The sequence below is a fragment of the Vombatus ursinus genome, unplaced genomic scaffold (assembly GCF_900497805.2).
Source record: "Vombatus ursinus unplaced genomic scaffold, bare-nosed wombat genome assembly UNPS02014816.1, whole genome shotgun sequence".
NCBI lineage: Eukaryota > Metazoa > Chordata > Mammalia > Diprotodontia > Vombatidae > Vombatus > Vombatus ursinus.
The window spans coordinates 24,171,446-24,185,327 of NW_020954594.1; the positions used below are offsets into that span (position 1 = coordinate 24,171,446).

Genomic DNA, 13,882 nt, shown 5'->3' on the forward strand with positions numbered 1-13,882 from the left:
ATGAACCATTTATTTGGATAAGACAAAAAAATCTGCACACTGTTTTCTTTTATATAGAAAGTAAAACATTTCAGATATATTAGTTTTTCTTTTTTTCAATTGAATCTATTTCAGTCCAGACCCAGGAATTGCTTCTCATTTTAGGATTCACGTTTCTGTAACACATATGCACCCATTACAGCCAAAAGAGTATGCTTGAATTTTGGATAATCATTCATGATTATGGTAACCATCCCAACATATGGCAAAAACCCTCTTGCTCTTCCTACAGCATCCTTCTTTTCTAGCCAGTTTTGACCTTCTTTGTACAAACCTCTATCATCAACTTCATTATTATCTCCTTTAAGCAGAAATTTGACATTTCCATTGTCTTTTTCCTGAACTTTGATGACTCTGTGAACTTTTTCACCAACTCTAATAGAATCTTCCCAGAAATTTGTTAAAAACAGAAGGTCTCTTCTATGAAATGCTGATTCCATACTGCCATTCAGAACCGCCACAATAGGGTTTTTGCTCCTAGTGACAACTATCAAGCCTTTCCATATCATAAGAGTAGAAGATACAATCATGGCAAAGTTTAAAACCTGCTAATACAGTTGGTGCTTATTCATCTTCCTTAAGTCCCCAAAGATGTCCATGGTGGCTTCCCGAAGCTGGTCCCCCAGGAAAACACACATCACAGGAAGGAAGAAGGGGACAGAGCAGGCAGGTGGGCTCTGGGCAAGGGAGCAATGTCAACACCCCTGCCTGGCGCCCCCCACTCCCTCCCTTCCTGCTTCCTAGCCCCCTTGTCTAGACTCTAATGACTTGTTCTTAATCTTCTCCTTCCTTCACCCAAATCCCTTTAACAAGGCCCCACATAATTTTCCATACACTTGACTGACATCCACAAATTCTTTAGTGATTGTGCCCTGGTAGCTCAGGTATTACTGTGTTACTTAGGACAGTAGAAATTGTATTTCAAAGGACCTTAGAGATTATCTGGTCAGAGACATTCATTTTTTTCATGAGGACATTAAAATCAAGAGATGTGAAGTGACAAGTTATGTAGGTGTTAATGGTAGTCAGTCAGCACTCAAACCTGGGCCTTCTGACTTGACCAAGGCTAAGTATCTATTCTCCTTCCTTTGACCTTATCTGGTATTTCACTAGCCATTTGTTTAATGTTCTTGCCTCAGTTTTTATCTTTCATTTGCCCCCCATATTCTTACTTCAATGAAACCTTTTAAAGATTTTTAAAAGTCATTTTCTTTCAATCTTTCTGTTTCTGTTTCAGTGATTAAATACTTCGTGTTCATTCAAACACTATTTATTGAATGCTCACTATCTACTCAGTACTGTGATATGCACTGTGGGGAATTTTGTTAAAAGTATGAATCAATCAATCAATAGTCGTTTATTAAGCACATACACTGTGCTGGTTCTAGAGACACAAATACAAAGAATAAGAATCCTTACTCTTAAAGAGTTTACTTTTTTTTCTTTTTTTTTTTTTTTTGGCTAGGCAATGGGGTTAAGTGACTTGCCCAGGGTCACACAGCTAGTAAGTGTTATGTGTCTGAGGCTGGATTTGAACTCAGGTCCTCCTGATTCTAGGGCTGGTGCTCTATTTACTGCACCATCTAGCTGCCTCAAGAGTTTACTTTCTAATGAAGGAGATAAGCACATGTATAAATGTATGCAGGCTATAAAGCGAATACTTACAAATAAATACTAAGTACTTAAATACAAGGTAGTTGGAGACAGAGAGCATTAGCTTTTGGGAGGATTTAGAAAGGCTTTATATTTTTTAAAAAATTATTATTTTAAACATGATAATGGCGAATTTTATTTTATACTTAAGTATATTTTAAATCATTAATTATATTACAGGTACATTGATGAGCATTTTTACTGTCCATTACATACAACCTGGATTCATCCACTTGGGTTTCTTTTAACTAGTGTAAAATATACAGGAAAAGTGTTTGAAAGACCTCAGAATTTTTTTTAAAATTATCTTTCAAATTACCAGTAATGTATTATATGGACTATTTATACCTGACCTATGGTAGAGTCTTCCAAGCTTGTATTGGTCTGATCAGCCACAGTCAGACACACTGTACCTTGACCCCAACATAGCATCATTTTGGTCCTCTTCGAGAACAAAGGATAACATGTATCAGAGTAACATAGAAGGGGGGGGGGTAAGGAAGCATGGAAGGTGGTAGGTACCTTAACTCAATCTTAAAGGGAGAGATTCTATGGGGTAAACATGAAGAGGGAGTGCATTTCAGGAAGGTGACTAGTGCAAAGGTATGGTGATAAAAGATGGAGATTGCCCTGTGTGAGGGACAGAGAGAAGGCTAGTTTGGGTGGATCACAGAGTGGGGCAAAGGAAGCAATACACAATGCAATGAGGCTAGCAATATGTTGGGGCCAGAGGGTATACAGTTTTAAAAGCTAAACAAATTTACATTTTATCCTAAAGACGATAGGGAGCTACTGGAGTTTATTGATTAGGAAAGTAATATGATCACTTCTATGCTTAAGGAAAATCACTGGTAGCATTGAAGAGTGGACCAGGGAGAGTGTCGAGTCTGGGAGGTCACTGCAACTAACTAGGCAAGTGGGGATAAGAGCCTGAACTAAGGTGGTGACTGTATAAGTAGAGAGATGTTGGATTCAAAAGATGTTGGTGAGGTAGAATGGCAAGATTTGGCAATTGGTAAGATACAGGCCAAGGGCGCAAAATTGCAAATCTGAGAGATTAGAAGGATAGTACCCTCAAGATATCCTTAATTAAAATGGTAAAGTTGAAAGAGGAGAGGGTAGTTTTTTTTTTTTTTGGTTGTTGTTTTGTTTGTTTTTAAGGATAAATGAGAAAGACATACTTGAAGTCTGTAGAGAAGGAACCAGTGAAGGGGGAGGAAATTAAGAATTCTACAGGGGATGATTGAGGTATCAATCTACTGGAGAAGATGCTAGGAAATGGGATCAAGAGCATGTGTAGAGGAATTGGCTCCAGCAAGGGGAAGAGGAACCTCATCGTCAAACACTGAAGGACAGGAGGACAATGTGGGAGATGATTTCAAAAGGTTTTGAAATGAAGAACAGGGAAAAGAGGGAAGTCACGTTGAATGGTCTCAATTTTTTCATTAAAGGAAGAAGCGAGGTCCACAACTGAGACAATAGGAGGAAGGAGAGGTTTGGATTAAATGCCTATCCTGTGTTTATCTTCCCTTCTTTTTGTTTGGTTTTCAGGTGGGGAACCGTCCATTGTGGTAGGAGCTGACGATACCTCTGAGTACTTATTGGGCTCCTAGTGGTGTCATCTTATCAAGGTAAGACCAGTGAGCTTCATTTCCCATGTCAAAAGATGATAGGGGCTGCTAGGTGACAGAGTGGAGACTGAATCCTGGGCCTGGAATCAGGTAGACTTTGAGTTGTAATCTAGTCCCAGAGACTTACTAGTTGTATAACCTGGGCAAGTCCCTTAACCTCTGTCAGTTTCAATTTCCTTGTTTGTAAAATGAGGGTAATAATAGTACTTACTTCCCAGAGTTGTCACAAGAATAAAATGAAAAGTTGTAAACACTTGGCACAGTGTCTGGTACATAGCAGGTACTTAATAAATGCTAGTTTTTTAAAAATTAAAAGTTGTGTTGATGTTGTCCAAGAAGATTGATCATTGTGATTTTATAAAGTCCTGTTGTTGTTATTGTTGTTGTTATTGTTAAGTCATGTCAGACTCTTCATGACCCCATCTGGGTTTTTATTGGCAAAAATACTGGAGTGATTTGCCATTGACTTCTTCAGTTCATTTTATAGATGAAGAAATTGAGGCAAGCAAGATTAAGTAACTTTCCCAGGGTCACACAGCTAGTAAGTGTCTGAGGCCAGATTTTAATTCAGTGGTCTTCCTGACACTAGATTCACCACTCTATCCACTGTGCCACCTTGGTTGCCCTGATTTCATTTGAAACTTTAACTAGCCTACTTGAAGAGCCTGTGTCTGCCTTGGCCAAGCATTCAACTAAAAGAGGGCTGATTGCATTGCTTTCTTCAAAGCCCAGTTTAAGTGGGGTCTGATTCCCTCCCTGCCTCCTCCTACCGAACTCTGTACTTTGTATATATTTAATTTCTATACATGTTATTCTCCTCAATAGAATATAAGTTCTTTGTCTTTCTGTTCATGCCTCCAGCATCTAGCACAGTGCCTGGCAGGTAGAAGGTACTTAATAAGTGCTTTTTGAACTGAACTTGAGAAGATAAGGTCCATTCAGAGTAGAGCTGCTTTTCCTCTAATGGTTATTTAAATGTGTGTTCTTTAAACAACTTAGTTCTCACTTCCTCAAATCTTGTGGTTTAGAAAAACAAAAAAAAGCCAGAACCCCAAAATGAAACTGTCAGGCCTCTGGGTGGTTTGTGGATGGCTTAGGGCTCATAGATGTAAGTACTATTTAAAGAATCAGTGTGAGGTAGGTTGTACACATGCCATTTATTCCCATTTTACAGATGGGGCAAGGTGACTAGGAGGAAAGTGTTTCATGAACCTTTCAGCACTATACAAAGTGACTTGTTTATTCTAAAATGTGGTGACCATAACTAGACAAAGTACTCCAGATGTGGTCTGATGGGGATAGAATAAACAGGACTATTGCTTCCCTTGCTCTGGATGTTCTTCTATTGATGTAGCCTGAGAACACATTGGTTTTCAGTTTCCACATAACATTGCTATATTGGGCTTACAATCCCTTAAAACCCCAAGATGGGTTTTTGTTTGCTTGCTTGTTTGTTTTTTAGTATGAACTACTTTTATCCATGTCTCTTTCATTCTCTACTTATGTAACTGATTTCTTAAATCTAACTGCAATATTTTACATTTATCCCTCTTAAATCTTATTTGTTTCTACCTCACCAGTCCAATTCCTTTTGAATTCCTACACTAATGAAATAATATTTATAAAACCCTCAGTACAATGCCTGGTGTATTGTAGGCACATAATAAATACTTATTTCCTTCCCTTCCTACAATGTCACTCAATGTATTAACTCTCTCTTCCTCTTTTGTACCATCTGTAAATTTGATAAGCCTGCCTTATCCAAACCATTGGATATTAAACAGAATCAGGTCAATGACAAAGTCATATAACTGACTCAATGACCTACCTCCACATTGACATTAATCAATTAGTCAATATGCTTTGGGTCTGGTCAGCCAATTATTTCCAGATCCACTTAACTGTATTTTGTTAGAAAATACAATAAAGAGATTTTTGACCCCAAGTCTATGGTACAGAGTTAAAAAAAAAATACAAATGGAGGAGTAAGAGAAACACATAAAGGGAACAAGGCTAAATCTGGACTTGGCCATCATAACAGATAGCTACAAGATAGCAAATGGCAGATGTTCCATAAATACTGATGATAAAATTTAATTTAGAAAGCAATGTGGAGTCAGTCAACATATTATTAGGGTTCACAGGACATGAACTGAATTGGTACCTGGGGTATATAACGAAGATTACTTACTAATTAAGCAAGATTAGTTTTGTCCTCTAATCTAATAATCAAAGCAATCCAGAGAAGTATCTGATCTATAAAGATCTATAGAGATAGTATTTGACAAGTTCATGGAAAGGCAAGGGATCAAGTGCTGTACTCTTGGACTGAAGGGGAGGTGGAGTAGAGAGGGGTGGGATTAATTAGGAAAGGCTTCCTACAAGATGTGGCCTTAATTTGTATTCTGAAATGTTAACGGGACACTTTGAAAAAGGTGACCACTGGAAGGGGCGAGTATCACCAGCACTGGCTCCTGAAACCATTGGCCCTAGAACTCATTACTCTTTGAGGTTCCTGGTGTCTGGGATACAGCTAGCTAATTTTATTTTTTATGAAAAGTTTTTTTTTAATTAAATTTTAAAGGGAAACTGTCCCTTTCGTCATTTCTTATGACACAATAATATCCTGTTACATTTCTATACCACTAATTGTTCAGCCATTCCCTAGCTGATGAAACCCAGATCAATGGTCTGGGATCTATTATTGTCCATTGGAAGTGGTCAAAGTCCTCCCGCCTCTCGTTTGTGCCTCCTGCCCCCACTTTCCTCCCTTTCCCCCTTCCCCTCTGCCAGCATTTAGGGCTCTACACAGAAGCAGAAAAGCAGAACAATTCCAAGCATACTTTTGTTTTTCAAGTGTTTGAATGGTAATGATTCTATTTATTTGTTTCTAGGACTCTACTGATTTCCTCTCTCTTGATCTGCTATGTGATTGCCAGAACGAGGCAAGTCCACCCCAAGAGATGAGTAAACTGCAGGTAATTTGAGTCCTTTTCCATTCTGATGGTGAATGGAGTGGGTTTCTGGGAGTGTGTTAGATATTTAAGGTTTCAATTAATGTATAGTATTAATAGTAATAATAATAACAACTAGCATTTAGATAGCACCTACTACATACCAGACAGATGCTATTATTATCCTCATTTAACAGTTGAAGAAACTGAGGAAAAGAGAGATTAAGTGATTTGCCTAGGGTCACATAGCTAGTAAGTGTCTGAGGCTGAATTTGAACTCGGGTCTTCCTGAATCCAGACCAGGATTTTTTCCATTGTACCACTTAGCTGCATAGGTTGAATTTTCACTGACAAAGGGGGCTTCTCATTTCTAAATAAGACATCTTCTTGAAGTGATAGTGACTGAATCACTAGTAATGCTCTCATTTAGACGGTAGAGACATTACAGTAATAATTATAATATTTATGTTTAGAGACACTCTGGCACTGGAGCAGCTGAATGGTGCTGGGCCTGAAGTCAGGAAGACTCATCTTCCTTAATTCAAATCTGGCCTCAGACACTTACCAGTTGTGTGACCCTGGACAAGTCACTTAACCCTCTTTGCCTCAGTTTCCTCATCTATAAAATGAGCTGGAGAAGGAAATGGCAAGCCACTCTAGTATCTTTGCCAAGAAAACCCCAAATGGGGTCACGGAGAGTCAGACACAACTGAAAATGAATGAACAACAAACAACAGCAATAGCATATATTGCATTGTGCTGGATTTAGAGTTGGAAACACCTGAGTTTGAATCCTAACTCAGGCATTTAATAGCTATGTAACCTTGGGCATGTCACTTAGCTCTCTGGGACTCTGTTTTCCCATCTGTAAAAGGAGGGGAGTGGGCTCAATGTCCATGTTAGTTCTCCCATTCTTGCTTGCCCCTACTCTAGCCCCATTCCCTTTCACGATAGGAAATATATTAAGAATATACTATATTCTGAACTTTGGTGTTATGACTAGCTTATTTGTCTTCCTAGATTCCTAGACCTGCACCTATTCTTGTCCGTGTATATTGTCTATACTTTGGACTTTCTCCTGACTTACTGCATCCCTGATTCTTTGACCTTTTGGGACCCTAGACAGCTGCCTATTCCTGGGCCTTTTTCTTGCCTCTTGCCTGATCCTCACCTCCTGTACTCTCATCATCCTTAATCCTTAGCTTCTCCTTCTTGGTTTAAGCTCCAACCTTCCCCTTGTTGACTACCTGTGTCCCTGTGGGACATTAGTCAAGCAAAGACAAGTATATATGCCTTTTGTCCCATATTTTACCACCTCTAGTTATCAAGGTGATGACTTGTCAAAAAAGTTATCAAATCAAAGTCCTGGTTTATCAGATCCCTCCTGACCCACAGGGTCAGAGTCTCAGCTCACCTAATAATAAATAATAAATAAATAAAATTAATAAACTGATAAATGACAAACCAGCCCTGGTTCACATGTATTTGTCCTTACCTCTCCATCGGCAACAAGTATCAGCATCACTGCAAGCATAGGCAGGCAGGTCAGTCAAGATAATGGATGTATCCATGACAGAAAACATCCTCTCCTTTGTATGAGAAGATGATACTTCTGACTCACCATCAGTAGGAAAGCATATTTGAGTTGTTATTCCAGTGGTGGAGGTGAGCTATAGTGAAGCATTTTCACCCTCTCATCTGATCTCCCTATAATCAATAGACTTCATGTATGAGACATGACTGACCAGATCTGAGCCATGAGGGACCAGCACTGGGATCTGTGAAAGTTTGTGTGTGAACTGAATTTGAATCTGGTTTATGTGTCACCTAAAGCCACAAACTTGGTTTTACTCGTTTGATAGACCAGCGGTTTCCAAAGTAAGGACCTTGTATCTCCAGTAGGCTGTGCACTGACCCCAAGGCAGTAATCAGCCAGAAGTTAGAAGGATGGGTTCCATCTCACCTTTCCTATGACAGTCGATCGGGCCACCACCCCACCCCCTTTAGTCACTATTGCTGAAGAACCCTTCTTCCCCCCCTCTCCAAAAATCTTCCCTTCTGCTCTTAGTAGAGGTCCCTAGGGCAGATAAAACCTAACCACAGCCCAGGCACCTGCACCAGCAGCTGTTCAGGCAAAAATTCCTCCCCACCCCCAGTGTAGGCCCTCCCTGCTGGTCCCCTTTTCCTCCTAGGCAGTGGCTGATATGACACTCTCTCCAATCTCCTTTTTGGTGGGACAGAGTGAGCTACTCAGGAGAAGCATGGATGGATAGGTCATAGTCTCCCTCAGAGATCTCCTTAAAATCCATCTCCCCTTCTGAAGTTTCCTATTTCTGCCGTGTCTATTCTTTTAGTCTCTCCAGATTAGCAAACCAAACATCTTACTTTCCCTCGTCCCATGTATCTAATCATTTGCCAAATCCTGTCAATTGACTTGCACAACATTTCTTATACCAATTCTCTTCTCTCTATTCACACAGCTATTACCCTCTCTCAGGCCCTCATCTCCTCAAGCTTGTACTATTACAATAGCATCCCAATTGCTATCCCTGCCTCAGGTCTCTGCCTACTCCTTTCTATCCTCCTTACAGCTGACCAGGCCACTCCCCTACTCAGTTAACCCCCATGATTCTCTATTGACTCTAAGATCCAACATCATTTCATCTTTAACTCATACTGAACCTGTTTCCTCAACTATCCAATGAGAATAATAACTACCCTATCTCCTTCACAGAGTTGCTATGATGAAGATATTTCACTTTTACATAGCGCCTTAAGTTTTACAAAGTGCTATCCTTATACCATTCCTGGGGGATAGGCAGCAAGGTATCATTACCCAAATTACAGATGAGGAAACAGAGGCAGAGAGAGATTTTTAAGGGGCATACCAAGGTTCACAAGTATCAGAGTAAGTATCAGAACCAGGACTAGATCTCTGCTCACTCAACTCCAAGACCAGTCTTTTTTTGCCCTTCATCACCCTAACTCTTATTGGGATAATATGAATAAGATCTATTCAACAGCACTGGAGGAACTTCGAAAGGCATGTGTGTCCAAAGTAGATGCTCAATTATTAAATGTGTGTACCAGGCATGTACTCAAAGGAAGAGTCAGATTGTTTAGCCATATATTCTAGTTCTTCTAGCAATGACTTGGCCAAATGTCCTACTGAAAAAATACTCCAAAGTAGGGGGATGGGGGCAGCTGGGTGGTACAGTGGATAGAGTGCCAGACCTGGAGTCAGGAAGACTCTTCCTGAATTCAAATCTGGCATCAGATACTTAATAGCTGGGTGATCCTGGACAAGCCACTTAATTTTGTTTGTCTCAGTTTTCTCATCTGTAAAATGAGCTGGAGGAGAAAATAGCAAACCCCTCCAGTGTCTTTGCCAAGAAAACCCTAGATGGAGTAACAAAGAGTGGGACACAACTGAAATGACTGAAAAACAAAAAGTAGAGGTGTGCCAGACTCAGACTGAGTCTCTGTGAGATTCGTTTTTTCCACCTGTGAAAGAGCATTTAGTCTGTTGCTTAGAATTTTGATTTTATGAAGCTCTTTTTAGGCACAAAGAAATCTCCTGACAGGCCGTCTGCATGTGTGATTGAACAAACTTCTGATCTTACAGCCATAAATAAAGACCAAGTATTGACCATTGGGTTTGATATCAATGAATTCCTACAGTGTTTTTCCAACGACAAGAAAAGGTAAGACCAATTTTCTTCCATTTAAGGCTAGATGATCTTGGTGTGGGAGTGTATCTCCCATTAAATATCTGTGTGACCTTGGACAAGTAATTTTATCTCTCTGATAAATGAGATAAAAATGGATGAAATCTCATTTTATCTCTCAGTTTTTTCCCCTCAATTGTAAAATGTGGGAAAGGCTGTTCAGAAAACAACATGAAAACATTTTCAATGGCCTATGAAAAGTCACTTGAAGATGGGGATATTATTATAAGACTTTGCAAATGGCTTCTCCTAGAGCAAACTGGAAGACAGAGACTGGCTTCCCAGGCCTTCAAATACGCTCCTTTCACTCTCTTCAAGCATTTATTTGTCTGCTTCTATAATCCCTTACATCTGAATAGGACTTTACTATTCTATTAAGGCAGCTAGGAGGTACAGTGGCTAGAACACCAGACTTGAAGTTAGGAAGACCTGAGTTCAAATCCAGTCTCCGACACTTAATAGCTGTGTGACGTCGCAAATCACTTACCTTCTGTCTGTCTCAGTTTCCTTACCTGTAAAAGGGAGATAATAATAGTACTACCCCCCTGGGTTACTGTGAGGATAAAATGAGATAATATTTGTAAAGTGCTTTGCAAACCTTAAAGAGTCATATCAATGCTAGTTATTGTTATCAATTAGTTACAAAGCTGCTTTCAGAAACATCATCTCATTCGATAGATGCAATAACCTTCTGAGGTAGATAGGACCACTCATCACCAATCTCATTTTTCAGATAAGGACACTGAGACCAAGAAAAGTGAAATGACTTACCTAAGATTTTACAGATGGTGTTGGGTTGGAATCCAGATCACCTCAGCCCTAACCCAAGATGCTTTGCACAGTACCACATGGGGTCTGTACCACAGAATCATGCTCAGTGTTGGTTCTATTCAAATCTCTCCTGCCACCTATGCCCACTTGAGACCATGCAGGGAAGGGCCCTTTCTTTTCCTAAGCCAGATCAGCCTGAATAATGACCTCTTTCCATTGGTTCCATTGCCCTTCCTCACAGGTTTTTTGGCAGGCTACCTGGTGCCTGCCATATGAGCCTAAATACTTGTGGCTTCTGTCTTTCTCTCCCCAGCTTCATCTCCTTTCTCTTCTGGAGAGCTAGGTATTGTTGACTAGGTAGCTGGGACTCACGGCTAGGTGCAGACTCAGGAATACCTGAATTCAGACATTCACTAGCTGTGCGATCCTAGGCAAGTCACTTGACCGTTCTGTGCCTCTGTTTCCTCATCTGTAAAATTAGGGAGTTGGGTGCTCTGGTCTCTCCTATCTCTAAATCTATGATCCTAGGATTTTTGGCAGCCGGGTGGCCAAAGGTGGCACAAACAGCTTACGTTGATCACGTGCACTTCAGTCCTATGCCATTTATATTAACTAGCCAGAAATCAGCTGTGGTTTTGGTTTAGATCTCTAGGTCTAAGCAATCTAATGGTAGTCTGATAGAGAGAGCTCTTAACTAGGAGGCCTAGATTCTCTAACTTGCTCCAAGAGCGTAATTATCTGAGCTTCAATTTCTCTGTCTTTAAAGTAAAGACATTAGAAGAATAAGGACTAGACCAGGGATTTTATTGGTATAAGGCATCCTGGATGAGAAGACTCTCTCTATCATATCACCTTCTTCATACCTGACAGTTGCATAAAGCAGTGGGGTCAAACCCAAAAAGGATTGGGGGGTCACTAAATCTTGCTCCATATTAATATAGAAAAATCACATGTTTATGTAATGTGTTCTAGTGTACTTTTATTTATTTTATTAACTATTTTCCAATTACATTTTAATCTGGTTCTGGAGGCCTCAGGAGTATTGTAGGCTGCATAAATAACTTCTGAAATACCTTGAACTCTGACTTTTAGAGAAAGGCTCAATGCCACGTCAACCAAAGGAGAGACGCAATTCACAATAAAGGGATTTATCTGCTGGGCAGATGATCTCTGACCTCTGCCTCTGCACCAGGGAGTATCAATGATAATCATTCTCAGCTTTCCCAAACTGCCGATGCTTTCATAACAATCCCAGGAAGAAATCATGTCAATATTATTGCCACCATCCTACAGATAGGTAAACTGAGGTTCTGAGAAATGACTTGACTCCAAATCATCCCAATGACTAATGGCAGAGCTAAGACTCTAGTCTTCTGACTCCTCGGAGCATGGCTCACTAGACTTGGCATCTGGAAGATGTGGGTACCCATCCCACTTCAGCAATGTCGTCCTGGGCTGGTCGCTTCAACTCTCCATGTTCTGTAAAATGTGGGGGTTGGAATCTTGTTGTCTCTGAAGGTCCCTTCCAGCAATAGATCTGTGATCCCAAGACTCCAAGTCTAGTGTCCTACTACACCATCCTGCAAAAGGCCAGGAATGGGCACAGAAAGAAGGGCTTCAGTGAGCGAAAACCTGGCTTGTTCACATGTTGCTGAATGAGTATTTCTCTCATTATCCTCCAGAACCAAATGCGGGTGATCTTTGGCTTAGCAGGCATTTCCAGAACATCCTTTCCTCTGTTCTCGTCCATTCAAATGGATAATTGAGAATTGACTCTAATTACAGAATCGTAAGATTTTAGAAAAACTTTTCTAAATCATAAGATTTATAGGGGCAGCTAGGTGGCACAGTGGACAGAGCACCGGCCCTGAAGTCAGGAGGACTTGAGTTCAAATCTGGCCTCAAATACTTACTAGCTGTGTGACCCTGGGCAAGTCACTTAACTCTGCCTTAGTTTTGTTATCTGTAAAATTATCTAGAGAAGGAAATGGCAAACCACTCCAGTATCTTTTCCAAGAAAACCCCAAATGGGATCACGAAGAGTTGGACACAACTGAAAGATGACTCAACAACAAAAACGACAAGAGAACTTACAGGAAAGTTGTTAGGTTGACTGAAGTCACCCTTTAGTTGGACAATGTCCCCCTTAAAATGTGGTGCCCAGAACACAGCATAGATATGATCTGACTAGGACAGAATACCTGGGATAATCAGTTCCCTCCCTCATTCTGGATGTTATGCTACCATTTTGGGTGTTGGTGTTGTTTTCTTTTTGGCTAGAATTGTAAGGGGCAGCTAGGTGGTACAGTGGATAGAGTACCAGCCCTGGAGTCAGGAGGACCTGAGTTCAGATTTGGCCTCAGACACTTAGTAGCTATATGACCCTGGGCAAGTCAATTAACCCCAATTGCCAGAAAGAAAAAAAAGAATTGTGAGGAAACTTTCTCTCCCACTGCTCATCAGTAACTGTCCTAAATGTTAGAGTTTTAGATTGTTGCTTTGTACACTGAGAGGTTAAATTACTTACCCAAAGTCACACAGCCAATGTGAGTCAGAATCTGGAATCCCAGTCTTCCTGATTCCAAGGTGAGGATTCTGTCCATTCTCCCAGGCTGCCTCTCAGTTATCATATTATCACTTTCTGAACAGCAATAAAAAAATAAAGTGAATGTTTTGTGGTTCTGACAGCCAAATTTGGCCATTGGAGGATCAAGAAAGTGGGGCCTGTGAGTGTGGGGTACTGCAGATAGTCAAGACAATAAGCATTTATTAAGCACCTACTATGTGCCAGGCATTGAGTTAGACCTGGGGGTATAAAAAAAGACAAAAAAGAGTCCCTGATTTCAGTGAGCTCACGGTCCAGTGAGGGAGGTAACATGCAAACAACTATGTACAAACAAAATATACACAGGAACAACAGGAGATAATTTCAGAGGGAAAATGCTAGGATTAAGAGAGATTGGGAAAGACTAATTATAGAAGACAAGATTTTAGCTGAGACTTGAAAGAAACCAGGAAAGTCAGGAGGCAAAGAGGAAGAGGGAAAGAGTTCCAGGCACTGAATGTGTGGAAGCCACTGTCGCTGGATTGCAAAGTACATGGAGGG

At 40.4% G+C, this 13,882-nt stretch overlaps 1 protein-coding gene and 1 pseudogene across 1 annotated transcript in view; one reads left to right on the top strand and one right to left on the bottom strand.

Annotated features, from left to right (window-relative positions):
* The window catches only part of LCT (lactase), a 31,167-nt gene that overhangs the window by 2,623 nt on the left and 14,662 nt on the right, over positions 1-13,882 (top strand). The window contains 3 exon segments of the mRNA XM_027835539.1: positions 3,244-3,323; positions 6,218-6,301; positions 9,812-9,981. Coding sequence (XP_027691340.1) covers positions 3,244-3,323; positions 6,218-6,301; positions 9,812-9,981 — 334 coding nt within the window.
* On the bottom strand, positions 120-638 carry LOC114023164 (annotated as a pseudogene).